The 27,956-nt window shown below is 37.9% G+C and overlaps 1 protein-coding gene and 1 long non-coding RNA gene across 19 annotated transcripts in view; one reads left to right on the top strand and one right to left on the bottom strand.

The window, feature by feature from the left end:
- The window catches only part of LOC105492667 (nebulin), a 224,230-nt gene that overhangs the window by 66,672 nt on the left and 129,602 nt on the right, over positions 1 to 27,956 (top strand). For all 17 annotated transcript variants that reach the window (XM_071072745.1, XM_071072760.1, XM_071072759.1 and 14 more), the window contains exons 46-64: positions 1,039 to 1,245; positions 4,182 to 4,286; positions 5,254 to 5,361; positions 6,880 to 7,191; positions 7,319 to 7,525; positions 7,966 to 8,070; positions 9,233 to 9,340; positions 12,458 to 12,769; positions 12,963 to 13,166; positions 17,142 to 17,246; positions 18,816 to 18,923; positions 19,264 to 19,575; positions 20,028 to 20,231; positions 20,511 to 20,615; positions 20,699 to 20,806; positions 22,688 to 22,999; positions 23,293 to 23,496; positions 23,962 to 24,066; positions 26,995 to 27,102. In XM_071072745.1, coding sequence (XP_070928846.1) covers positions 1,039 to 1,245; positions 4,182 to 4,286; positions 5,254 to 5,361; positions 6,880 to 7,191; positions 7,319 to 7,525; positions 7,966 to 8,070; positions 9,233 to 9,340; positions 12,458 to 12,769; positions 12,963 to 13,166; positions 17,142 to 17,246; positions 18,816 to 18,923; positions 19,264 to 19,575; positions 20,028 to 20,231; positions 20,511 to 20,615; positions 20,699 to 20,806; positions 22,688 to 22,999; positions 23,293 to 23,496; positions 23,962 to 24,066; positions 26,995 to 27,102 — 3,339 coding nt within the window. The remainder of the gene's footprint in view (positions 1 to 1,038; positions 1,246 to 4,181; positions 4,287 to 5,253; positions 5,362 to 6,879; positions 7,192 to 7,318; positions 7,526 to 7,965; positions 8,071 to 9,232; positions 9,341 to 12,457; positions 12,770 to 12,962; positions 13,167 to 17,141; positions 17,247 to 18,815; positions 18,924 to 19,263; positions 19,576 to 20,027; positions 20,232 to 20,510; positions 20,616 to 20,698; positions 20,807 to 22,687; positions 23,000 to 23,292; positions 23,497 to 23,961; positions 24,067 to 26,994; positions 27,103 to 27,956) is intronic.
- On the bottom strand, positions 964 to 5,738 carry LOC139357113 (uncharacterized). Of its 2 annotated transcripts, none has more exons than XR_011609776.1 (3): positions 5,601 to 5,738; positions 1,306 to 1,377; positions 964 to 1,101 (listed from the first exon to the last, which is right to left on the bottom strand). It is a non-coding gene; the product is annotated as an uncharacterized lncRNA (long non-coding RNA). The 2 variants fall into 2 exon arrangements; XR_011609775.1 differs by having other exon boundaries at positions 1,306 to 1,364; positions 5,601 to 5,729.

Raw genomic sequence — 27,956 nt, 5'->3', positions numbered from 1 at the left:
ATTCTAAAAACTAAAGTCTTGTTTTCTACTATTGTTGCTGTGAGCATTGTTGGATGCTGAATTCCACAACAGCAAATGGAACTTCATTTCAGAAAGAGTGTATTGAAAGAAATATATCTAGCAAAGATGGTCAAAAGCATAATAGGCTTTTAATAGAGGAATGAAAGGGAAAGTAAGAAATCAGATAAGCTGATAGCTCCAGCCCCTCCCTCCCAACCGGGTTTCATTCTACCACTTTAACTTTGCAATTGCCTACCTTACTAATGAAACTTTTTGAGAAGGTGATGACTGATACAGCTTTTGGACTAAACGTAAGAAAGACTGAGAAGGAATAGAGCCAAGAATTTAGCCAAAGAGGCCATTTGATGGTTGAGAGGTGAATTAAGTTACAAACCCAAAGCAGACCAAAGCAAGCCTACCAAAGCAAGCCTACATTTATCTTTGGAAATGTGAGGACTGAGCCATTAATTGCCAGGGAGGTAATAAGTGCCTGAATGAAAGCAACCATGGTACAGTTGTAGAGAGAAATGTCAAAGCCGAGGAGCAAAAAATGAAATTTACACAAAGCACCAGGAAGGTTTCTGGCATACCTGAGGGAATTGTAATGGTGGTGGGTGAATCAAAGACAGTGAAAGAGAAAAATGGGGTTTCCATAGTCATCTATTAACCAAGGGGCCTCGGGAGTTTTTGTAAGAAAGGTCAGCATAGTTGCTTTTCTCAAGGAGATAACAGTCACCTGGCAGATGAATCTATGTGGTATTTCTTAGTACTTTTTCTTTATGAAGGCATTGAGAAAAACAAATCACAAAGACATTTCTGCTTAGTTTTTAATTTATCATGCAAGGAAATACAAAAAGGATAACATTTTAGGGAAGAAATGGTTGAAGTTCATCATGCTATTGGTTAAATACCAATATTCTAGCAAATATTGAAGTGGAAAAGTTACAAATGAAGTGGAAGTTACAGAATATTAAACACACACTTGGAATTCTTGGGAAGTTTCCGTTTCTTCTCATAATTTATTTTCCCCTTTTGCAGAATCAGTACAAGGCCGACTATGCTGACTTCATGAAGGGCATTGGATGGCTCCCTCTGGGCTCCCTGGAAGCGGAGAAAAACAAGAAAGCCATGGAGATTATTAGTGAAAAGAAGTACCGCCAGCACCCAGACACTTTGAAGTATTCCACATTGATGGACTCGATGAACATGGTTTTGGCCCAGAATAATGCAAAAATTATGAACGAAGTAAGTCTTTTAATAATGCAGTGTCTCATATGCATCAGAGAGAATCCAGGTATAACTTACATGTAATCCACAGGCTTTGCTGATACAGTTATAGGGCATCACACTTGAGGTTATTTTACCTAGAAAAAGAGTCTTGTGGTTAAAAAAAAAAAAAAGATAGGAATTATTTCTAACTAGTAGTCTCAAATCTTCAATGAACCATCCTATCTTATTGACATAACCAAATAAATAGGGACTTTTTCTTTTATCGCACCTCTTGAAAATGAGTCCTGTTTGTCTAAGGTGAGGTTTAATAGACATTCATGACACCGAATCAGCCGATTTCCTGACGGCAGCTGGTGTTGCAAACCACCCCCCAAAGCCCAGTTTCCTTTCTGTTTTGATGGGATCAAAGAAAATTCCAAGATTATATGGCTATAGCAGCATTTCAAACCAGAATGTTCTCTGGGCAATCTTGAGGGCAATTGTTCTACATCAGTGTTCCCTTGGGTCATGAATTATTCCAGCTTTTAGAAAAGCCTTTCTCCATTTTTACATTGATTTGCAATAAGAGATCAAAACCAACAAGTACAATCAACTTTGAACATCTGTTTTTGAAGTTAAAAATAATCAAATAACTGCAGCAGCACTGGTGGATCAAAATGAGAAATGCCTTTGATTAACATAACAGAGAAAAAGATGATTTGGATCTAAACATGAAACAGTTGCAGAAAATAATGGCCCTAGTTGTGCTAGAAAGATAGAACTGGATTCTGCTAAGCCACAGAGTAAACTGCCTGGAGTCTTCAGAGAAGTGAATGATTTGTAGAGATCAATCTCCTTGAAAGGGACCTGCCTCAAAGACAAGGCACAAATTTCTGTGCCTCTTTTAAGATTTAGAATCTAAACTATGAGGATATCTGTTTTTTTCAGTGTTAGTGATGAACATGTCAGGATAATGATGCCAAGAGGAGAATCATAGAACTAACATGCACCGGCACTGAGAGGTATCTTGATGATCATCAAGTTGAATCCTCCCACTGCAGAATTGAGAAAAGAACAGCCCAGAGAAGCAAAGCACCTCCCATAAGGGTACACAGCAGGTCAACAGCGGGGTCTGGACTAGGACAGGGATTCTGATAACTAGGCACTGCTCTTTCCACTAACATTTCACTGCCCAATACTATTACTACTAGCCACATGTGTTGATTTATGTTTGTATAAATCATATTAATAATTCAGTTTCTCATTCACATTAGCTGCATTTCAAGTACTCAATCGTGTTCTACCATATTGGATTATGCAGAACGTTTCCATCATTGCAGAAAGTTCTATTGTACAGTGCTGGTCTAAAACAAGGTTCGGAAAAATGACTGTTTTTGTAAATAAAGTTTTATAGTTACACAACCACAGCTGTTTGTCGGCATGTGGTCTCTGGCTGCTTTTGGACTACAGCAGCAGAGTTGAGTAGCTAATGACAGCAGTTTTGTAGCCCACAAGGCCTGAAATTTAAAGAATTTCTGTCTATACAGAAAAAGTTTGCCAACCTCTAGTCCAGAAGAAGGTTATCCTTATTTTAATTAATACGGACTAAAACAAAGAGATAGCATTTTTCATCTATTGCATTTGCAAAAATTAAGAAGCTGTGTTACACACAATATCTGTAAGGGAGTTTGCGTTAAAGCAAACTTTTAATGGGCCATTTGTTAAAATTTAAAATTCAGGTATCATTACCCTGTAGAAATCTTTATACATGTGTGCAAAGATATACATACATACATACACACAAGAATATGTTTGCAGTATAGGGTTTCTGAAAGGAGATGCTGAGACGAAAATTGGAGTGCAGAGTATTTTTTAGGGATCCTAGTCCTTGGGAGGAAGGACTAGACGGGAGGAGAAGTTGAACAGTGATGCTGGCATGACAAAGGCTTGGCCAGTCCCACAGAGGGCTCTCAAGTGTCTCTGTAGTAGAGACCTGCATTGAGCTGAAATGGCTAGATCTTTGTACACCCACTTCGATGAGCTGTTGAGTGTGGTTATCTGGGAAGCGCATGCTCTTGAGTGAGATAGCTGATGACTAGAAACTGTCAAAAGTTGGGGAATCAGGTCCTTCCTTGAATGGGTATATTGGTGGCACATCTCCATGTCCACCACAAGGATCATGACATTGCTTGTAGTAGAAAAAGGCTAGAGGCCGTAAGTTAAATATTCATCAACAGAGAACTGGTTAACTTAATTAGAATATACCTCCTAATGAAATACTATGTGGCTCTACAAATGAATGAAATAAATTATTTTAAGAAGTTGTTCAAAGATGTCTATATTATTAAGTTAAAAATCAAGATGTAGAACATGACTTCATGCATATTTTAAAAGGACTATATGTGTGTTTAAATGTACACAGAAAATTTTAGGAGGCAAATGCTACCTCCATGCTGTAAGGTAAGGGGAAAAAGCATTTTTACTTTCTGTCTTATTTCCTCCCTGCTGTATTGTTTGAATAAGCAACTTTTCCATTAAATTTTTTTTGGGCCAGGTGCAGTGGCTCATGCCTGTAATACTAGCACTTTGGGAGGTGACGGCAGGTGGATTGCTTGAGCTCAGGAGTTTGAAACCAGCCTGGGAAACATGGCAAAAACCCATCTCTACGAAAAATACAAAAATTAGCCAGGCGTGGTAGTGCCTGCCTGTAGTCCCAGCTACTCAGAGGCTGAGGTGGGAGGATGGATTGTTTGAGCCTAGGAGGTGTAGAGGATGCAGTAAGCCATAATTGCACTACTGCACTCCAGCCTGGGTGACAGCATGAGACTCTGTCTCAAAAATAATGAATACATTAATTTAAACCTAGTTAATAAAAACACATGAAATATTGATATATATGTGTACAATGATATGTATGTACTAAGTAAGCTTCTTTTAAGATTTTAAACACTAATTTACACTGTTTTTCCTAGCATCTCTACAAACAAGCATGGGAGGCTGATAAAACCAAAGTCCACATCATGCCTGATATCCCCCAGATTATTTTGGCAAAGGCAAATGCAATTAATATGAGTGATGTAAGTATAGTTCCTCCTGTTGTCATCTTCCTCTCCAGCAGATTTGAGCCAGTAAGAACAAATTAATTAATCTCTCTCTCAGTTATGAGAATGAATGTTTTAAAAATAATGGTGGAAATCCACACATGAGGCTCTTTCTCTTTCTAATTTTGCTTTGCAGAGTTGGAGTAGGCCTGTCGATGGGTTGGGCCAAGCAGTTAAGAATTTGAAGGGTGACTGGATTTTGTTCTAGGGGGGCACTCCTTATTAAATTGAGAGATTTGGTAGAAAGAAACAGGCTTGGGGGCCAGGAGAAGAGAAAAAGGAAATGAGAGTTCTGGAATTTCGTTCTTAGCCTTTCTATCAAACCTTTGAGATGGTTCTGAGGAAGGGGTTAAATGGAAAGGGAAGAAAAACATTTTGAAGAATTTGGGGCAAACCCCATAACAAGGAATGTGCAACACTTATTAGAAAATGTATCGATGTTTTATTTCATTTTTTTTTTTCGTCTAATCATAGTTGCTAGGAAATCTTCTAATCCTACCTATTTTTTTTGTTTCTTTGTTTGAATTCCACAGAGATTTGGAATAGCTGAGTTTTTCTTTAATTGTAGATTCCACATTATTATACAAATAAAAGTGCTGATTATAAAACAGTGACTTTTCTTTTGATGTCAGAATAGGGCTGTTTTGTAGTCTTCCTTTAACTCTTACTTGCATCAATAAGAATCTCCAGGACTATTACAATCTAATAGAGACCAGTAACTTTTACTTTTTTCTGGTAGTTTCCTGAAAACGTGTTTAAGTTTGTTATAGATTGTTTTTCAAACACAGTTATGTTACTTGTAAGAACATTCAGCCACTAAAGCACAAATGAAGCATTCTACTTAAAAACAAAAAAAAGACACTACAGTGGTAGTTTACTCTTCTAAAAGAAATCCAGGCTTTCATATTCAGAAGAAAACTCTTCCCTTTGCCTCTCTTTACAGAAACTCTACAAACTTTCCTTGGAAGAGTCTAAAAAGAAAGGCTATGATCTCAGACCGGATGCAATTCCTATCAAAGCTGCTAAGGCTTCCAGAGATATTGCAAGTGATGTAAGTCCGAAGGAAAGCAGTCACCTGGCTGGGGGTTTCTAGGGAACCGAAATAATAAGGTTGAGTTCTGGAAACACTGAGTGGACACAATATGAAAAACAGTAGGTCTCACTCTCTGTGAATGCTTCTTAACCTTGCTTTTGTGTGTGCTCTGATATTTCTGAAAAAACACCAAGCTAACCACATGGTGACCCTCATAGATGTCAGCTCCCTGACTCATGAGATCTAGATACACTTACTTTGAATCTGTCACCAACGCTATGGCTTGTAGAAATTCAAAGCCCTTCACTAAGCTTTCTTGGTGAAAGTCTCGTGTTGTTCTTGCCTCCTGCTTCTTCAGAGCTGATTTTTCTCCCAGGATGTCTCATGGATGCAAGAGTGCTGATCATCTGGGCTCATGATGGTTGATGAGTAAATAATCAGCAATTGTTGCAAACCAGTTGTTAAACCGTCGGTGGCTTCACGTCAGCTATGATGGGCATACTTACATCACAGAAATTGGCAAACACTACCAAGTGAGGCTTTCCCCGCACTGCGCGGCAAAAAGCAGGTGTACCAACACATCACTGTCATAACATGCCACCTATATGAAACTCAGTTCTTTCATTTGGTTGTTTCCACAAGAAATCCACTCACAGGGAGCATTTAATGACGTGGAGGTCCTGGGAGGAGCACATTTCAAAACACTCTTTCCTTGGTCACCCATGAGTTTTACTTTCTTTCCTCTTCATCTCTATTCTTCATCTTCCCTACCTATCCAGCCCATTCCACTCTCTCTTATTATCCCGAGAACTCCAAATTCTTCTCCCCTCTATTACGCTGGAGTAATTTGGTTCTACTAGCTTCTACCCCCAACTTGCACATGCAATCCCACAAGGAGATAGGCAGAAAAAGAAGCTCTCCATGGATCAAGATCTCCCCTCTATAGAAGAAAGTTGAGATGATAAATAGGACAATTTCTTCCCCCATTATAGCAGTTTAAAGGAGAGTCTTAAAGGAAAAGGAGCTCCACAAATATAAAGCTATTCTAAAATTACACTCTGTGTCTCATAATTGAACATTTTCTCATCAGTAAATGACTGACAGGATAATTTCTCAGGGCAGCAATAAGAGAAATGTTCTTTTCTTTTCTTTTCTTTTCTTTTTCTGTGTTCTTTTTACCTCCTAAAGTCCTCTTTAGCACTAACAGCAAAGTACATGCATAAGTCAGTGTAATGCATCATCACAAGATCTGGGTTCTAATCCTCAGTGGCCTCAACAAGTTGCTCAGCTCTCTGGGTCTCAACTTATTCATCTATAAAATGAGGGCAGTAATAAGGACTTTGCTATCTACCTCACAAGGGAGAGTTGTATTCAGTTACATCAATAAATATGAAAAATGCGTTCGTGAACTATAGAGCTCTATACAAATATAATTTTTAATTATATTTTATAATTATACAAAAATAGCATATTGACACTAGACCGATTTTTAGTCAAAGGAATTGCTCTGTGTAAAAACTCATATTTTCTTCACAGTATAAATACAAGCACGATTATGAAAAAGGGAAGGGGAAAATGGTTGGTTTCCGCAGTCTCGAGGATGATCCCAAATTAGTCCATTCCATGCAAGTGGCTAAGATGCAATCTGATCGGGAGTACAAGAAAAACTATGAGAACACAAAGACCAGCTACCACACCCCTGCTGACATGCTCAGTGTCACGGCTGCCAAGGATGCCCAAGCCAACATCACCAATACTAACTACAAGCACCTGATTCACAAGTACATCCTCCTTCCAGATGCAATGAACATTGAACTGACCAGGAATATGAATCGCATACAGAGTGATGTAAGGCTTTCTTCTACTTGGGTGATGGTTGGAATCTCATGGGAAGGGAGATTACAGTCTGTTTACATGCCATGCTTTTGTGTCTAAATGGATAAGATAAAGTAGAATTTGCTTATCTTCTTTATAGAATGAATATAAGCAAGATTACAATGAATGGTACAAAGGGCTTGGCTGGAGTCCAGCAGGTTCTCTGGAAGTGGAGAAGGCCAAGAAAGCAACTGAATATGCCAGTGATCAGAAATACCGCCAGCACCCGAGCAACTTCCAGTTTAAGAAGCTGACTGATTCCATGGACATGGTGCTTGCCAAGCAGAATGCGCATACCATGAACAAGGTACACAGAACAGTGGCCGTCCACACAGCTTCCACATGAGGAAAGGCTAGCAGGCTCTGGTTCTTGTTTGGAGAAATCTAATTCAGGTCCATCATTCCTAGGCAGTGGCAAACCGTTCCAGATCATTCCCCTACACCATCTTCTTCTGTCCACCTCTTACATTTTTTTCTTCTCTTGACCTCCTAGTTGGGTTAGAAATTATTTATATTTTTAATTATTATATCTTCAATACTTTCCATTGTAGAGAACAGAAAATACTTAAAAGATTATTTTTTAAAATCTGAGTTTGTTTTTAGAGTCTTTTCTGAATTATATGCTACTTAGTTATTACTTTACTATGTCAAATTGAGTGCATTCAAGTACTAATATATAAATACATATTTTTCTTCCCTGCTTGTCCCAGTTATTCCAATTTCATGTCTTTTTTTCCCACTTCCTAGTATTTATACACCGTTGATTGGAATAAAGATAAGACCAATGTTCACGTGATGCCTGATACACCAGATATTTTACAAGCCAAGCAGAATCAAACACTGTATAGTCAGGTAAAGTTACATAAAAACTACTTGTAAGGGTTTTGTATTGAAACTTATGAACTTATAAAATAATGTAATAGTAAATACTGATATAAATGTTGAAGCAATGGAAGTTTGGAAATGACACACTGATTAGCCCAGGATGTTGCAAAATAGAGTGGTTAAGAGCAAAGGCTTCAGCCACAACTGTATACTTCATGGAGCAGGTTCTGTGTCTGTTTATCTCTGTGTTCATTGTGCTTGATACCAAGCAGGAAATCAATAGATAATTGTTGAAAAAAATTGCATCAAACAGCCGGGTGCGATGACATGCACCTGTAGTCCTAGCTACTCAGAAAGGTGAGGCAGGAGGATCCCTTGAGCCCAGAAGTTTGAATCCAGTTTGGACAACATTGGGAGACCCTATCTCTAATAAATAAACACATAAATAAGGTAAAAATTGCATCAAACAGACTTGGTATGAGTTTTGGCTTTGCCATTTTTGAGATGTATGATACTGGGTAACTCAAATACCTGTCTAAATCTCACTTTCCTCATCCCTAAAGTTGGGACCATAAACGTACCTATGACATTGGATTGCCATGAGGACTAAATGGGAAATTCTGTGTAAGATCCTCAACACAGTGCCTGGCCCATGGAAAGTACTGGATAACTATGAGCTATTTTTGTTATTACCCAGTTCTAACACACATACATCCATTCAATCAGTAAAGTCAACTCAGAAAGATTGCAACTAAATTATTGCAATTTATAAAAAGTATTTCATTTATTGCTTTTATCACTTAGCTAATTACAATGTTGTGACCTGTTTTTATTAGCAATTATCTTAATATCTATCTTCAAAATAGTAAGCCAAGGTGGTATTTAACAGCAGTGAGAAAAGTACCTGATATGCCTGATATGACCATATTGTTTCTGAACAGCAGAGGCTGTGATAAAATATACCACCAGGATTCTCACAGCCAAAAAAGATTAAAGCCAGGTCATATGATGCTGAGCCAGTGCTTTTTCTACTCCTTTAAACAACTTGTTTTATTTTTATCCATATCTTTAAAGATAGGGTAGATGATGTTCGATCTGATATTCACTCTGTAGGTAAACTTTTCCCTAATAATCTGCTGAGATTCTTTATATAGGCAGAATAATGCTGAAGAATATCTTTAATTTTCAGAAACTCTATAAACTTGGATGGGAAGAATCTTTGAAGAAAGGCTATGATCTCCCAGTTGATGCGATTTCTGTACAGCTAGCTAAAGCTTCAAGAGACATTGCTAGTGATGTGAGTACTAGTTTGAGTTCTAGAAGGATATATTTTTATCTGAATCAGGTAACTTAATGTCAGTAACTATTTTTATAGATAGGCTTTACCTTTCAAAATATAATGCTTCCTTCATTTTCTTCTACCCTCTTCATTTATCCAGAGTTCACTCTTCTTTTTCACTGTTCGTATGTCCAAAGGGGCTTCCTGAATAGAGGTCGGGCCTGAAGACCTCTAAGATCCATTAGAGTAAGATGCTCTACTTGGGGATATTATAAAGGACCCAATATTGCAAGTTTTCCCTACTTTCCTGAAAATATAATAATTTTCCTGTTTTCTACTTGTCTATTTTAGATAAATTCAAAGTGCCAGATAATAAATCAACCTCAACAAACTGATGCTGATAGATTTTGTATGCACATCTTTTAAAATAGGCTGTCAGTTATTTCAGTTTAACCCATTTTGCACTTATATAATTGTAATAAATTACCTTGGGACTTAAAAAATCCAAGAAGGTCCAGAAATTTAGGTTTAAGTTCCTAAGGGCTTACTTAATTCTTCTTTCTGCTGAAAATCTGGTCTAAAGTTCATAGACTCACTCTCCCAAAGGTAGATTCTAGTTATGATTAGAAACGGTAGCAAATCTGGTGAAAAACTAGGTATTGTCTCTATTGGTTAATTTTTTACAAGTATTTTACTTAGATATTCTGCATATTGCTAGCATATCATTTTGTTAATCCCAAAACTTAACCACAAAAATTCAGAAGGTCTTGGTAATAGTAAATAAATTACCAGGATTTCATAGGGAAGCAGGACCTCTTAATTAAAATCTTTAAAAGAAAACAGGGATTTGGTTAATATGCAGGTTGAAGTACAGAGTGGAGGAAAAGAGTGCCTAAAAATGGAATCTGACAATAAATTCTAAGAACATAAGGGAAGATTTTATTTAATTCACTTAATTTCTGGCACTCCAGAAATGTGGGAAAACTAATATGATGATACATTATTACCCACTCTCCAGCTTGCAGGTCAATCCCTTATTAAAATAAATCAACGAGATGATAAGCCTAAAGCAATAATGATGTGTAAACTCATTTTCATTTAATGCTATATGCTAAAGATAGTTTAGGAATTGAAGAAATAACATCAATAATCTCCTAACAACTCAACAATTTGATAGTACCTCATTTCTTTTTGTGTGAACCCATTAATTCGAACCTTTTGAAATCTTACTCTCAAATGAACTATTAGTGAACTTTCCCACTATTATAGAGATGTATTTTCCTCAATTTCAAATGTCCTTGTATTTGTAAAATTTCAGAAAATTAAAACTATTTTTATAAGTATTTAATTTAATGAATTAGAATCATAGAATTTAGAGTTGGAAGATAAAGGACATTTAATCTAATCTCCCACTCAGCATCCTACCTTCTTTCCATTTCCAAAAGTCTGTAGATACTTAAAAATATAAGAATTTTGGAGGCTGGGTGCAGTGGTTCCCTCCCGTAATCTCAGCACTTTGGGAGGCCAAGGCAAGATCATTTGAAGCCAGGAGTTCAAGACCAACCTGGGCAACATAGTGAGACTCTTTCTTTACAAAAAATAAAAAATTAGCCGGGCATGGTGGTGTGTGCCTGGAATCTCAGCTACTTAGGAGGCTGAGATGGGAGGATCACTTGAGCTCGGAAGGTTGAGGCTTTAGTGAGCCATGATCACACCACTGCACTCCAGCCTGGGCAATGGAGCAAGACGGTGTCTCAAAAATAAAAAAATTCTTTAAAGGAATTTTGGAGTCCTTCAGGGCAGGTCATTTCTTTGTTAGATCATTTCCAGTTGCCATTATATAGCTTCTTATTTTTACGTAAATAATTTACTGATAAGCTCTAGATCTCTGTTCTACACCACCACAAGTAGCCTATTTCCACTTCCACTTGATAGCTTTTCAGACTTTTTCATATTTGCCCTCCTTTCGTTTCAGTTTTATACATTCTTCAATCTTCTGATCATTCTATTTGTAATTTATGCTGTTTTTTCAAAACTCCTGTCAAAATAGAATCCCTCAAAATTTAGTGTTGTTTTCTTGATACAGGAGGTCAGTTCAGAGAGCTTATTTGTGCCCCATACAGAATCTATGGCACTACTTTTTAAAAAGCAATTTTGTCAGATTGCTTATGTTGAACTTATAGTCCACTTAAACTCCTGGATATTTGATATATGTAATAATGAAGCTGGGTATCATGTAAGGTATAAGATGTGTTCAGCACCTAACATCAAGTAAATGCTGTTATTATACTCATTGTTGTTATCACTGTTGTTACTGTCATCTAGTACTAATGTAATTTTTCTCAATTGAATCCAAATACCAAATTTTACTTTTACTGGCTTAAATTTATGTAATCATTTTGATCCATTTGACAGTATGTGGAGCTCTTGTGGAATTTTCTTCCTAATATAACATATTTAGTTATTTTTAGCCGTCTGCACATGCAAGATATGGATCCCAAACAGGACAAGGACAAGGTTATATGACATAACCACATGGCAAGCCACAAAAAAATCCTGCTATTTAATAAATTAGTCTCCACTATTAGGTGTATTTACTTAGTCATGTATCTTCCTGATTTTTCTGTCATTTAGCCCATAAGGATTATCATTTCCATAATAATATCACAAGAGCTATATTAAATAAAACCCCAAAGTCAGAATACACAATAGCTAGCACAACCAAACATATATTTCTGCATCTAGTTAGAATTAATTTCTTATAACCTCTGTTGATACATTACATTTCTATGTATCAACATTAGATTTCTTCAGAAGCTTCCATGTAAACAAGGCTTAGTTTAAGTAAGTAAACATTCCATACTAAGGTAGCATAGACAACCCTTCTCTCATTTCGGTTTTGGAAAACAAACACGAAAACAAGGCAAATTGAAGCTGAGTGAGGTGGCATGTGCCTGTAATCCCAGCTACTAGGGAGGCTGAAGCTAGAAGAGTAGGCCTGGGAGTTCAAGACCAGCCTGGGAAACATAGCGAGATCCGTGTCTCAAGAAAAAGAAAGAAAAGAAAAAAAAGCAAGTTGAGCTTAACTCGGCCTTTGTTTGTGTACTAAAAGAGCTGTGTTTTCTCTGATTTCAGTTTAAATACAAACAAGGCTACCGAAAGCAACTTGGCCACCATGTTGGATTCCGGAGTCTGCAAGATGACCCAAAACTTGTGTTGTCCATGAATGTAGCCAAAATGCAGAGTGAAAGAGAATATAAGAAGGACTTTGAGAAGTGGAAAACTAAGTTCTCCAGTCCAGTGGACATGTTGGGAGTGGTACTGGCCAAGAAGTGTCAGGAGTTGGTTAGTGACGTGGACTACAAGAACTACTTACATCAGTGGACATGTCTGCCTGATCAGAACGATGTTGTGCAAGCTAAGAAAGTTTATGAACTGCAAAGTGAGGTCAGTTTCTATTAAATGCAATAGTTTATATATTAATTCATATTTTATATGAGTAGCTATTTAGTCAAAGAGAAGTGAAACTAGGAATTGTTATTGAAAATCTAAAATGCATCTGTTTGTAATGCATAGAATCACTTGAATCTAGGATCCAGGTGACAATGGGATTTTGATGGCTTGCTCTGTCTTTTCACAGAATCTATATAAATCTGACCTAGAGTGGCTGAGAGGCATAGGATGGAGTCCCTTGGGTTCTTTAGAGGCAGAAAAGAACAAGCGGGCTTCGGAAATCATCAGTGAGAAAAAATATCGTCAGCCTCCAGACAGAAACAAGTTCACCAGCATTCCTGATGCCATGGACATAGTTCTGGCAAAGACAAATGCCAAAAATAGGAGTGATGTGAGTAGCACTCTGGAAATAAATAAAATAGATTATAGTGCCTGCTACCTAGTATTTGCTCAATAGCGCTTGCTTAATAAATGAGTAGAACCGCAAAGCATTGCCTCATACATCACCACGTAACATTTTATATTGGATCGCTTTATTTGAATTAGCAACTATCCTACACTGAATCATGTAAAAATAGGTCAGTGTCAGTTTTTGTCACCCAAAGCTTATTTATTATTTAACCAAAATGTAATGGGAAAATGATTGAACAAACTTTTTCTTTGAAACTTGAGTGCATGAAACACCCAGATGTTTTTTGTTGGGGTAGAGTGTATGAGGGAGAAAGATTCTGAGTACCTTACACAGGCACAATTGATGTGTTATAAAGAGTGTATTTCCTGACAAATGATTATAATGCTTTTAGTTTAGCTGAATCAAGATAAACGGATAATTCTGTCACCGTAAATAAGTATATATTTCATCTTCAACTTATTTTCTTCACCAGCTCTGACACCAGTGTCTAACACATAATAGGTACTCAATAAATATTCATTGAAAAAAATAAATAAAACATAGCAGGGTGGAGTAATTATATGCAAAGAAGGGAAAGATTACTCAACACTGCTCAGCTAAAAGCCTAACCCTGAACATTACAGAGTATTGAAGTATGTGCCCTGAAATCTGTAATTGGTAAGAAGATTTAAATAGATATATAATAACCATCTGTTATTAGGAGGATCTAAATATGTATATACTGTAGGTCTTAGAAGGATCTGAATATATATACTATATGTAATATGCTATATACTTTACATATATCATATATATCAGAAGTTTTATATAACATATAAGCCCATAATCAGCTTACAATAAGCATTGATAAACTGTAGTTCCTCTTTTCCTAACTAACCCCTTACAGACTTTTTATAATGTTGATTTCCAGAATGTATAGTAAATGTTGACCTGTCAGGTTCATTATGAATGTTTAAGCATTTACTTATTCTTTTGTTGTTTTATGATGACAGTCAGAATCCAACAAACTGAGAAAACAACAAATTTGTACAAAATATTTCCCCCTTCTTGGAATCCAAGTTTCTTTTCTCTCTGTGAAACAAGAGAGAGATCATGAAGTTTATCAATATACGTGTTCCGGGACAGGACTTCCCAGCAGTGCGCTCTAGTTTGGGGAATGCTGAAATATGGAGCTCTCAGGCCTCAGGGCCACCACACAAAACCCGGGCCAGCTGGGGTCCTTCAGCCTGCTGTCTCTCCTTCTGAATAGACTGATGCGCCTATCCTAGTGTAAATAATAACAGCATTTTCTCTGCATTCCATGTGGTGAAAGTGGTGCATGCCATTGAAGAAATAGTCTAACTTAGTGACTCTCAACCAGAAGAAATTTTGCCCCACAGGAACATTTAGCAACATCTAGAAATATTTTTGGTTTTTACAACTGGGGAGTGGCATGCTACTGGCATCTAGTGGGTAGAAGCCAGGGATGCTGCTAAGCACCCCACAATGCACAGGGCAGCCCCCACAACAACGAATCATCCAGTACACAATATCAGTGGTTAGGAGGTAGAGAAACTCTGCTGTTTGCTTGGTGGGTACAATGTGTGTTGCTCCAGTGATGGATGCACTGAAGGCCCTGACTTTACCACAATGCAGTTGCACTTGTGCCCCCACGAATATATGGAAATTAAAAAAAGTTTTAAAGAGAAAATCTGGTGTTACTAAATCCAAAAGGGTAGTGCAGAACCAGGATACACGCATGTGGAAATTAACAAGCCTTGCCTTTGTTTTGGTGCTGAGGGTCTTAATTGACTTCGCTGGGTTATATGCACCATGGCAAACATGTGCAGGAAAAAGAAAAGTGCCATACACACACATCTCATGCTGCACACCTCAAAGGAAAATGGACAAGTTTAAGGAATCAGACCAAAAAAATTTTATATTGAAATAATTTCAGGCACTCAGAAAAGTTGAAAAAATAGTACATGTAATTCACATATGTGTGTATGTGTGTGTGCGTATACCCAGATTCCCCAAATGTTAACATCTTACCACATTTGCCTTCTCTTTTTGTCTCTTTTTCTCCCTTTCTTGCTCTCAGATCTAGACCTATATCTATATATCTCTATGAGAAATTAAATTGTTTCATGATGCCTATTCTGCCTGTATTTCCCAAAAATAAGAATATTCTCAATAATCACATTGTGATGATTAAAATCACAAAATTAATTTCCACTAGTCTGCTAGTCTACAGAATTTATTCAGTTTTATCACTAATATCCTTTATAAGAAAAGAAAATATTTTCTCTGGCTCAGGATTTAATCCAAGACCACAGGTTGCATTACTTGCTATGTCTTTAGTCTCTTTTACTCTGGACTAGTTCCTCACTGTTTCTTTGCCTTCCAAGTTTTTGACATTCGTAAAGAACATAGATCAGTTATTTTGTAGAATCTCTTTCCATTTGGGTTTTCTGGTGGGTCCTTGTGATAGACTCAGATTATCTTTTCAGTAGGAGATCACACATTGTGTCCTCCTCAGTACCTCATATCAGGAGGCACAGGATATCAATTTGTTCTATTACTAATAACTTAAACACTTGGTTAAAGTGATATTGCCAGGTTGCTATACTGTTGAGTAACCATTTTATCCTTTGTAATTGATAAGTAATCTGGCAAGGAGATTTTCTGACCCTGTGTAAACATTCTGTTTTTCATCAAATTTTCCTAGTTTTAGCCGAGCACGATGGCTCACACCTGTAATCACAGTACTTTGGGAGGCCAAGGCAGGTGGATCACCTGAGATCAGGAGTTCAAGACCAGCCTGGCCAACATGGTGAAACCCCATCTCTACTAAAAATACAAAAATTAGCTGGGCATGGTGGTGGGTGCCTGTAATCCCAGCTACTTGGGAAGCTGAGGCAGGAGAATTGCTTGAACCTGGGAGGTGGAGGTTGCAGTGAGCTGAGACTGCGCCATTGCACTCCAGCCTGGGCAACAAGAGTGAAACTCTGTCTCAAAAAAAAAAAAAAAAAGAAAGAAAATCCTAGTTTTAGTAAGTCAGTGAAACTTTTGTTTGGATCCCCTTGTCTTCTGTTGAAGAGACATAAGGATGGCTTTGGGACATCAAAGAGATTTTGATAAATTCCCCCCAAAAAAATCATTTTGGGAATCCTAATCTTTCACAATGATTGTGAGGTGTAATTATAAATAATAAGCCACATGGAAGATGGACACAGTGGCTCACACTTGTAATCCCAGCACTTTGGGAGGCTGAGGCGGGCAGATCACCTGAGATGGGGAGTTCAAGGCCATCCTGGCCAACATGGCGAAACCCTGTCTCTACTAAAAATACAAAAATTAGCCTGCTATGCTGGCGCTTGCCTGTAATCCCAGCTACGCAGGTGGCTGAGGCACCAGAATCACTTTTCTCAGGAGGCAGAGGTTGCAGTGAGCCATGATTGCGCCATTGCACTCCAGCCTGGGCAACAGAGTAAGACTCTGTGTCAAAATAATAACAAGCCACATAGGAAATAAAACTCCCTGACTTCTAGGCACACTTTGAATAAGACAGCTTTTGAAAAGGCAAGGGCTGCCTCTCAATTAAATACTGAGGGACACAACCCAAAAGATGGAGAAGCCTGTTTCATTTGATAATATTGGCAAAGCATGTGATTACCTAGATTGATTTCTTGTAGGCAGGATTTTCTGTAACTTTGAAAATGTGACCCATAATCTCCGTTTTGAAAGGCAGTTATGTTCCAGATAAATCAAGAAATAATGCATCTATTTTCTGCTTATGTTCCAGATAAATCAAGAAATAATGCATCTATTTTCTGCTTATGTTATGTTGTTCTGCTTATGATATCAATTCCGTATAATGTTTAATTAAGATAAAATCAGCAATTCTGTTTGAAGCCAACTGTGTCATTCACTAATCTAACAACACCACTGAAAAATTCTTATTTCTTATTTTAGAGACTTTATAGAGAAGCTTGGGACAAAGACAAGACGCAGATCCACATCATGCCTGATACGCCTGACATTGTTCTGGCTAAAGCAAATTTAATCAACACAAGTGATGTAAGTTTTCAAATTCAGCATGTGTTTTCAGAAAGCTCATTTTGATTGTTTCTAAATCAGTGAAGTTTTCTGGAAGTTCTTTGAATCCCTGAATTATTATAATTAATGAACTACATATGACTTAGATTCTTTATTTAGTGGCTTGTAGATTGAACATCGAAATGTTAGTACTCACTGTGTCAGGCAGAATGGGGAGTCTGTATTCTATGTTCCTTGCAGTCCATTGTTATACATATCATCACAGGGTGATGGCTTGTATTGCATTTCCCAGTGTGGACAGGCACTCTTTGCAGGCAGAGACAATTCTTATTGAATCTACAGTGCTTATCTAGAATCGTGCCTGACACATAGTAGATACTCAATGAAATTTTGGATCAGTGAGCATACAAAAGCCATGAAGGAGAATTTCATTTTTATTGTCATTGTCATTGCAGCATAATCTCCTGAAATTTATACATCTGAAAATTAAATATTTTAAAAACAAATTCTAAATTCTAATAGAATGACTTTAACATTAAAGAATGTATCAAAGTAATGCCACAAAGGACTAACAGATAAACACAAGTCCAAGATCAACAGGCACTTTAAATAATCTGGTTTCTGGATAAAAGTACATTTAAATTATATTCTCAATTTTTAAGTTATGTCACAGATCTGAAAAAAAAATTATTTTGCTTAAGCTTTTAAAATTCATTATTTAAACTTTCTTCAAAACATCTTAAGTTTTAGAAATTATGGTGGACTCAGTATCTTACCTATAGATGTGGATCCTATTTTGGATGGTCCCATATTGGGAGACAGACTATTTCACAATGCATCAGCTACATGGAAGAGATAACCCCTTAGGCATGATTTTTTTCTCATTAGAATAATTAGATGAAAAGCCATAGCTCTTTTCTAACAAAAACTTCTAATGAAACAGCCAATGTGAATTGAAAAACAGCACCTAAATAATAATCCATTTCATTTCTCTATTGTTTTACTTCTGCCTGATTCTTGCAAGTGTAGACAGGCACTGTATAACAACAGTTTGGCCAACAAAGGCACACATACAGAATGGTGGTTCCATAACATAGTACCATAATCATACTGTATTTTTGCTGTATCTTTTCCATGTTTAGCCATATTTAGATACACAAATATTAATACTTCCCATTGTGTTACAGTTGCCTATACTAGCATGCTCTACAGGTTTGTAGCCTAGGAGGAATAGGCTATACCATATAGCCTAGGTGTGTAGTAGACTGTACCATCTAGGACTGCATAAGTACACTCTGTGATGTTCCCACAAGGACAAAATCACGTAACAATACATTTCTCAGGATGTATCTTTGTCATTAACCAATGCATGACTGTATTTGGGAAGAGCTGACAATTTTGCTGATTTAGGTAATTGAAGAGCTTTAAAGTTTAAAACAGGATCATTAGCAATCAATGGGCATAATTTCTAATTACATTTGAGTATTCTAGGGCACAGATGCTACTCTCATGGACTCAAAATATTTAGCACATTTGATCATTATGCTATATTTGTCTATGGGGAACATAGTGATCTTCATTTCTTAACAGAAACTCTACCGAATGGGTTATGAGGAGCTGAAGAGAAAAGGTTATGATCTTCCTGTTGATGCCATACCAATCAAAGCAGCAAAAGCCTCCCGGGAAATTGCCAGTGAAGTAAGATTTTATCCTTTGTTGATATTGATTTGATTGCAATTTGTCACTTCAAAGCAGTCTCAATTTAATTTCAAATTGAACAAAATCTAAGGGGCAACAAATTACAATGGAATAAAATGATCCCATGCAGTGTGGGATGAGGATAAGATCAAGGATGCATTTATTATGTATGGAATTTCATAGCTAAATTTAGCCTTTAATCTTTCATATCAAAAGACTGAAGTCTTTGGCTCTCTAGGCTTAGTAAAATACTTAGAGTTAATGTGCTTTGTAATTTGCCACAAAGATGGCAACAGAAGTTAATTTTGAAAGGAATAAGACACATTTTTTTTTTCTTTAGTACAAATACAAAGATGGTTACCGCAAGCAGCTCGGCCACCACATTGGAGCCCGGAACATTGAAGATGACCCCAAGATGATGTGGTCCATGCATGTGGCCAAGATCCAGAGTGACAGGGAGTACAAGAAGGACTTTGAGAAGTGGAAGACCAAGTTCAGTAGCCCAGTGGACATGCTGGGGGTGGTGTTGGCCAAGAAGTGCCAGACCTTAGTCAGCGACGTGGACTACAAGAACTACCTGCACCAGTGGACGTGCCTGCCCGACCAGAGTGATGTCATCCATGCTCGGCAGGCCTATGACCTCCAGAGCGACGTGAGTCTAAGATTTTCCTTTGGCCAACAAAACATGATGTCTGCTTTTTAAAGTATCAGAGTCCCGTCGTGAGGGGAGTTGAGTTTACACAATTACCCTGGACTAATGCCCAAGCCCCATCTAGTCACCCAAACATCTGGAGGCAACATTATTCCACAAAGACCCAGCAAAGACCCATTGCTTTGGTGGAAGCCTCTAGATTGTTGAGCTAGACAATCAAAGGATTGAGTCATTTTCTATGTGCTTCTGTTTAAAATGTTTTTCAAAATATGCTTTTAATCTGAACATTTTGTTGATTTATAATTCATACCAAAAATTTAGAATTTTCTAATAATTCAAGTATTAAAAAATATATAATATAATATGAACTTTTATTTAGGGGCAAATGATTTAATTATGACAAATTATGATAAATGATTTAATTATGACAAATTTGTCACTTGCACTTTCAGAATTTGTACAAGTCAGACCTTCAGTGGCTAAAAGGCATTGGCTGGATGCCTAGTGGTTCTCTCGAGGATGAGAAAAACAAACGAGCCACCCAGATTTTGAGTGACCACGTTTACCGTCAGCACCCAGATAAATTTAAGTTTTCCAGCCTTATGGATTCCATACCAATGGTTTTGGCAAAAAACAATGCCATTACCATGAATCATGTAAGTCTTATCTTTGTTTGAGGAGGTTATTAATTTTTTTGTTTATGGAAACACTGAAATCTGTTTCTATAAAAGAAAACTTATTTTTGATTCCTTTGCTTGGTACTAATGTGGTTTTAAACTATTGTGCTTCTTATTGACACAAGACATCTAGACCTGAAAATGTCACAAATACCAATTCACTGAGCTGAATTTCTTGATTCTCATTAAAAATCAGACTGTCTGCATGTGTCTATTTATTACTGGCCTGTACCGGTCATGTCTCTCTGTTTCTCTTAGCGCCTCTATACAGAAGCTTGGGATAAGGATAAAACCACTGTCCACATTATGCCAGACACCCCTGAAGTTTTATTAGCAAAACAAAACAAAGTAAATTACAGTGAGGTAAGCAATATATTCATAGTGCAGGATACATTTTCCTTACAATGCACTTTCTAAATCTAACTTATTATTAATGTCTGTTTTAGAAACTGTATAAGCTTGGCCTAGAAGAAGCCAAGAGGAAAGGTTACGATATGCGGGTAGATGCCATTCCTATCAAGGCAGCCAAGGCCTCCAGAGATATTGCAAGTGAAGTAAGTATACTTGGAAAATTCTTTGCCTTAGCTGTGGCTCAAAGATTTATTTATCTCTCCTGGATTTAGAGTGGCACAAGTAAGCCATGAGGTTACAGCTGTTGCTAACAGTTTATTGTTTCAATGAATGGTTTAAAATAATGGTAATAGAGTTATCAACACAAAGGCCAAATTCTAGTTATGGTTGAGTCCATAGCAACATACATTTCAAAACATGTCCATCTCTTGCTGAACAAAAGTATTAGATACTTGACTATAGTTCATATAATTGTTTTGGCTTTTCCAATGATGTATTTCTCATATACAATTGAACTTATTGTAGGGTTTCTTCAAAACCCAACCTATGCTGTATGAACCAATGAATCTACAAGGGCTGAATTATAGGACACATTATTCAAAGTTCAACGATTCATATGGAACATATGTTTGTTTCCATATCCAGTCGTGGGCTACAAATATTTGCTCTCTTTAAAAGATAGATTTGTTCACTATTGCAACCACAGAAAACCAAACACCACATGTTCTCACTCGTAGGTGGGAATTGAACAATGAGAACACTTGGACACAGGGTGGGGCCTGTCGTGGGGTGGGGGGAGGGAGGAGGGATAGCATTAGGAGATATACCTAATGTAAATGACGAGTTAATGGGTGCAGCACACCAACATGGCACATGTATACATATGTAACAAACCTGCACGTTGTGCACACGTACCCTAGAACTTAAAGTATAATAAAAAAGGATTTGCTCACATTTCTAAAAATTTTTATCTTTCCATTTCTTTTGTCTATGAAGTTAAACAAACAAAAAAAAAACTCTAGATTTTTTTCTTTATTTCCAAAATATGGGAAGTAATCATAATTTAAGAATAAATGACAATCACAGAAGGGTTAAATACCATATAATAAAATACCTGCTGTCATTAAAAATCATGCGTATAGGTCAGGCACCGTGGCTTACACCTGTAATCTCAGTGCTTTGGGAGATCAAGGTGGGAGGATCACTTGAGGGCAAGAGTTCGAGACCAGCCTGGTCAGCATAACAAGACACTATCTCTACAAAAAACTTAAAAATTAGCCAGGTGTGGTGGCGCATACCTGTAGTGCTAGCTACTCAGAAGCTGAGGCGGGAGGATCACTTCAGCCCAAGAGTTGGCGGTTGCAGTGAGACACGATTGTACCACTGCACTCCAGCCTAGGCAACAGAGAGAGATGCTTTCTAAAAAAAAGAAAGTCATGTGTGCAAAGACTATTTAATGACACATAGAAATGCTTATATAATAACTGAAAAGAGCAGGCACAAACCCATATACAGTATGACTTCTATTCTAATTATATTTTCACACACGAATCATAAAGAATTATTTTAGTGGCAGAATGACATCTTAAATTTTTTTTTTCCTGTGTATAAATATACAGACACTCTTTGCAGGCAAAGACAATTCTTATTGAATCTACATTGCTTATCTAGAACCGTGCTTGACACATAGTAGATACTCAATGAAATTTTGGATCAGTGAGCATACAAAAGCCATGCAGGAGAATTTCATTTTTATTGTCATTGTCATTGCAGCATAATCTCCTGAAACTTATACATCTGAAAATTAAATATTTTAAAAACAAATTCTAAATTCTAATAGAATGACTTTAACATTAAATAATGTATTAAAGTAATGCCTATTTATATGATATATATTTTATATAAGAGATATATTTCATATGTGATGATATATGACATATATTTCATTTATTTTCTAAATGGTTTCTACATCTATCATATAATTTATATATTCAGGGAAAATTTTTTTTAAATAGAGAAAGTTACGCTTAGTGATTACTTTTTACTAAAAGTTAAAGCAGATGATTATCTTTTTCTTCTTTTAGTTCAAGTACAAAGAAGGCTATCGTAAGCAGCTTGGCCACCACATTGGTGCCCGAGCTATACATGATGACCCCAAGATGATGTGGTCCATGCATGTGGCCAAGATCCAGAGTGACAGGGAGTATAAGAAGGACTTTGAGAAGTGGAAGACCAAGTTCAGTAGCCCAGTGGACATGCTGGGGGTGGTGTTGGCCAAGAAGTGCCAGACCTTAGTCAGCGACGTGGACTACAAGAACTACCTGCACGAGTGGACGTGCCTGCCCGACCAGAGCGACGTCATCCACGCTCGGCAGGCCTATGACCTCCAGAGCGATGTGAGTACTGAGAGTCATAATAACGTGCAGAGGTGGGAAATTATTTAACACCCCTTGGAGAAAATGGCAATATATGGCACAAGCTCTCCAGCCCCTGCAGGAGGCAAATAGCATGCCTTTATCCATAGGTATTTTAATCCTTTAACCCTTCAGACCGAAATGGAATGTTGTGTGATACCTGGCCCATCCACCAAACTAAATTTTGACAATGCTTTTACTTGATCTCTTATCCTTCAGATGAAAATGCATTGCTAACACAGAGATAAATATTTATTGACTATTTGTGTCAACAGAATATGTACAAGTCTGATCTCCAGTGGATGAGAGGCATCGGCTGGGTGCCCATTGGCTCTTTGGATGTGGAAAAATGCAAAAGGGCAACTGAAATTTTGAGTGATAAAATCTATCGCCAGCCTCCAGACACATTCAAATTTACCAGTGTGACTGACTCTCTGGAACAAGTGTTGGCCAAAAATAATGCCATCACTATGAACAAGGTGAGACTTCAAAATTGAGAATCAAAGTGGGGCCCCTAAAGCTGAATCAACACAAAAGAAACATTAATGAGGACAGAAAGAGCATTGAGCAATAAAAGGCATCTATCTGTCTATTGGCTTGTCATCTATTAATAACTGATATATATCATGTATATTTTGATATTTACTTCAGTTATTGTTTCCTGATTTTGATAAAGTGGCATATTTTATGAAAAAATAATCTGCATAAAATATGCTTATTCTCATTTTCCTTTTAATTGTTAACATACGTTTCAGATTTATAAGGCATTTATAAGTACATGTTCCACTATGATCTTATTACTTAAAGATGTGCATAAAACACATAATGTGTATAAGATCCATAACCTTTTCTTTTTTTGTTTTTAAAGTTTTTGTGGCCCTAAAATTCCTATTAACTATACACAGAACTTTTTTCCTGATGAATTTGTGTATTTTCTTTGATAGCGTTTATACACAGAAGCCTGGGACAAAGACAAGACGCAGATACACATAATGCCTGACACACCAGAAATTATGTTGGCAAGAACGAACAAAATCAACTACAGTGAGGTGAGAGCAGATTCTTTGACATTTGCATGCTGCTGCTTATTTCAGTTGATCTGCTGTGTGGTGATGTGATACCAAATGACAGCTTTAGAAAGAATCTTTTTCATGCTTCATGTGAATAACAACTCTTGCATTTCTCAATCACCATCATAAATGTCAAACTTTACGCAATATGAATTATCATTTAGGAAATACAAATGACAAGAACTAATTATTTAAGCTGTAACCACGAGATTATGTAGACCATTTTCTTTTATTATTTTTTGAAATTAGGAAATTAGCAGTTGACCTATATATGTATCTACCCTTTATGCTGAAGCGTAACTAGTAAACATATTTTCTGTATATTGTTCCTAAGTGTGGTTTAGGATCGAAATTTAAGATTTTTAGTGTATAAGATTAAAGGCAAGAACTAAAATCCACAGTACCACCAGGTCTCACACACACACACACACACACACACACACACACAGAGAAATATCTGTCCGTGTATATATTAGCAAGCCCATTTCCTTTCACTTTCAGTGTGCACAGGGCCACGTGCCATCATTCCAGAATCACAGACGCTTAGGCAGAGAGTCAAGCCTCCACCCTAGTGCAAAGGTCCCCCTCCCCACAAATAGGTTTTTGACCTGCCTTTGCTTAAGGATTCCCAATGACAAGGAGCTGATCTCATAAATCAGTCCATTTGTTCTGGAAAATTTATGAGAAACCTTCTGATGTATTGAGTCACAACATTTCTCTCTGCAAACTCACGTAGTCCTCTGAAGCTGCACAGAACAAATCTGTGCCGGAGATGGAGAGCAGCACCAGGGTGCCTCCCCTGCCACCTTCACCCCAGGTTCACCTTCCATATCCCAAGCTCCTGGGCATTCCTCACATGACATCACTAGTAAAATGTGACTCTCAGAACTGGGCAAAATACTATGAGTGGTGAATGACTGGCATAGAATACACTTAACTATCGTATTTCCTTTTCTGGACATTTGACCTCTATTCTGCATCCTGTGCTCCCAGCGTACATTGGCAGCTGTCACTGCTGGTGCACACAGAACTTGAGACCAACTTAAACTCTGAGACCTCTTATGTGGGCTAAAGCTAGGTTTCTTCCATCCTGCGTTTATGCGTTTGGTAATTTATCTCTGTTCAAAGATTGGCATTTATCTCTGTAATTTCTTCTTCTTAGACTGAGCCTGTGGATATAAGCCTATGGAGATTTTTGTGAATCTAAGATTCTGTCAGCTGATGTGTTAGTTATTTCACCTGGCTTTGTGCCACCAGCAAGGAAAATATTGTTTCTTTGGCAGCATAAATCAACAACATACAGAGCATAATTTAGAGAATTTAGGTGGAATTGCCACCATCTTAAGTAATTTTATTTTGGAAATGAGACTATAATTTTAGTGCTTGTATAGCTAGCTCTTAATTGTCACCAAAAACTAAAAACGTCAAGTCTTACTCCCTAGTCAGAAAGGACTGAATTATTAGCCAAACCTATAATATAGGTCCTGTTCCAGGAAACCACGCATTATATGTGCAGGAATTTCAGGAAACAAAGGGCCCCCCTCCCCGCCGTGTCTAGCCAGTCAGTATTTCTGGAATTCTCAACTCTGTCTTTGCTGAAAAAGCTCAGAGATGTGTTAGTGCAGCTACTTGGCTGCCAGTTCCAGGAGGCCCAGGTGCCCTTCCCCCTTTCATCTGCAGCCCCCTATTGCACCCACCCAGACTGGGACACTGCCATGGGTGCTTCCCTCTGGTGTTAAAAAAAAGAGAGCTTTTTGGCTGCTTTCCTATTTTCTGTAGAATTAGACACCAACTTCTTAGAATCAGGCGTTCACAGTCCGACTCCGGGCTATTCTGAGCCCTCTCCAGCGACTCCTCCCTGGGGCTTCATCCACTTCCTTCAACACCCCTCTGCTTCCCCTCCACCGTGGTGCCTGATTCACGTGATTTCCTCTGCCCTTGAAGCCACCTTAGTCTACTGAAACTCTGCTCAAAGTCTGACTCTATGGTCACCCCATCTGCAAGAACTTCCCTGATTTTCAATTCAGAATAAATGACTCCGTTCTGGAGCTCTTCATTATTAATGTGGTTTGACTTTTCAGCAGTTGCTTCCACAGGTTATCAGTCTCTCCATCAGTTCTCCCAGGAACCTCTAGGCTGAGAGGGATCTGAACCTCCTCTTTGATTCCCAAGTACCCCACTCAGTCAGAGACACAGGGTCAGGGCAGAATAAATGTGAGTTGAATTGATTGCCATGATCAACAGTTAAGCCTTTCCCTCCCACCCACATTTTACCACACTAGACCTATGAGTTTCAGCTTATGTTTTCCTATAATTTTTAAGCCAGATTTATTCTTTTAACTAAACATTTTTAAAACAACCTATAATATGTGTATATACTTAATTCAACATAATTTTTAAAGTAAAAAATAAAGGTGCATTGGTTTTCATGGGTATCTTTTTTTGGTTTTGTTTTGTTTTTTGAGATGGAGTTTCACTCTTGTTGCCCAGGCTGGAGTGCAATGGCACAATCTCAGCTCACTGTAACCTCCATCTCCCAGGTTCAAGCAATTCTCCTGCCTCAGTCTCCCAGGTAACTGGGATTGCAGGCATGCACCACCACACTCAGCTAATTTTTTTTATATTTAGTAGAGATGGGGTTTCACCATGTTGGTCAGGCTGGTCTCAAACTCCTGACCTCAGGTGATCCACCCGCCTCCGCCTCCCAAAGTGCTGGGGTTACAGGTGTGAGCCACCGCACCCAGCCTCATTTTTGAGTCTTCACTTCAGCAAACATGTAGAAGACTTAGAACTCTCAAAAGTAAGACTATTATAGGCATTGTCTGTGGAGAACTTAGTGAATTGTCTTAGTCCTCTGTCAGTTTTTATATGTAAATGTCAGCATCTGATTTTCTCCCCCAAATTTAGACTCTGTACAAACTTGCTCATGAAGAAGCAAAGAAGGAAGGCTATGACTTGCGAAGCGATGCCATCCCCATCGTGGCGGCCAAGGCCTCCAGGGACATCATCAGTGACGTGAGTTGTCAATGCCATTCTGAGTTTGTGATCAATCTAATGTGGCATTTTCACTGAACTAAATCTTAGAAAAGAACTTTTCCTGGATCTTTGAAAACATATCCTGATATATTTGTGTGGGATATTTCAAAACCTCAGTTTTAAGGGAAATGAAAATCTTGATGTTTATAAGAGGGGTCTGTAACCTGTAGGACACAGCATCTTTGGTGAAAACTGGTCAACCAAGCATAGAGAAAGATTCATTCACGTGGACACTGTTAGAGTGAAGCTGCAGGCTTAGAGATGCTTAGGTAAGAATTATCACCAGGCTTATAGAAAAGCTTATAGAAAATATAACTCATAAACTTAGGTTCTGCCAGTGAGATTCAGGGCCTGGCTTTATGTAACATTTGAATAGATAGTATTTGAAAACACATGTGGTGCTTGCTATTGAAATTCGCCCTTATGAAAAGAAGGCAGTTGATCCGTACCAGAGGTGACTACTGACCTAAGGTCACACTCTTTTTTTTTTTTTTGAGACAGAGTTTTGCTCTTGTTGCCCAGGCTGGAGTGCAATGGCACGATCTTGGCTCACTGCAACCTCCGCACCCGGGGTTCAAGCGATTCTCCTGCTTCAGCCTCCCGAGTAGCTGGGATTACAAGGACTCACCACCACGCCCAGCTAATTTTTTGTATTTTTAGTAGAGATGGGGTTTCACCATATTGGCCAGGCTGGTCTCAAATTCCTGACCTCAGGTGATCCACCTGCCTCAGCCTCCCAAAGTGCTGGTTTTACAAGCGTGAGCCACCACACCTAGCCAAGGTCACACTCTTAACAATAGCTCCTAGCCATTTATTGTGCCACCCAGAGTAAA

The sequence above is a fragment of the Macaca nemestrina genome, chromosome 11 (genome assembly GCF_043159975.1).
Source record: "Macaca nemestrina isolate mMacNem1 chromosome 11, mMacNem.hap1, whole genome shotgun sequence".
Taxonomy (NCBI): domain Eukaryota; kingdom Metazoa; phylum Chordata; class Mammalia; order Primates; family Cercopithecidae; genus Macaca; species Macaca nemestrina.
This window is presented reverse-complemented; position numbering and strand designations above follow the sequence as displayed.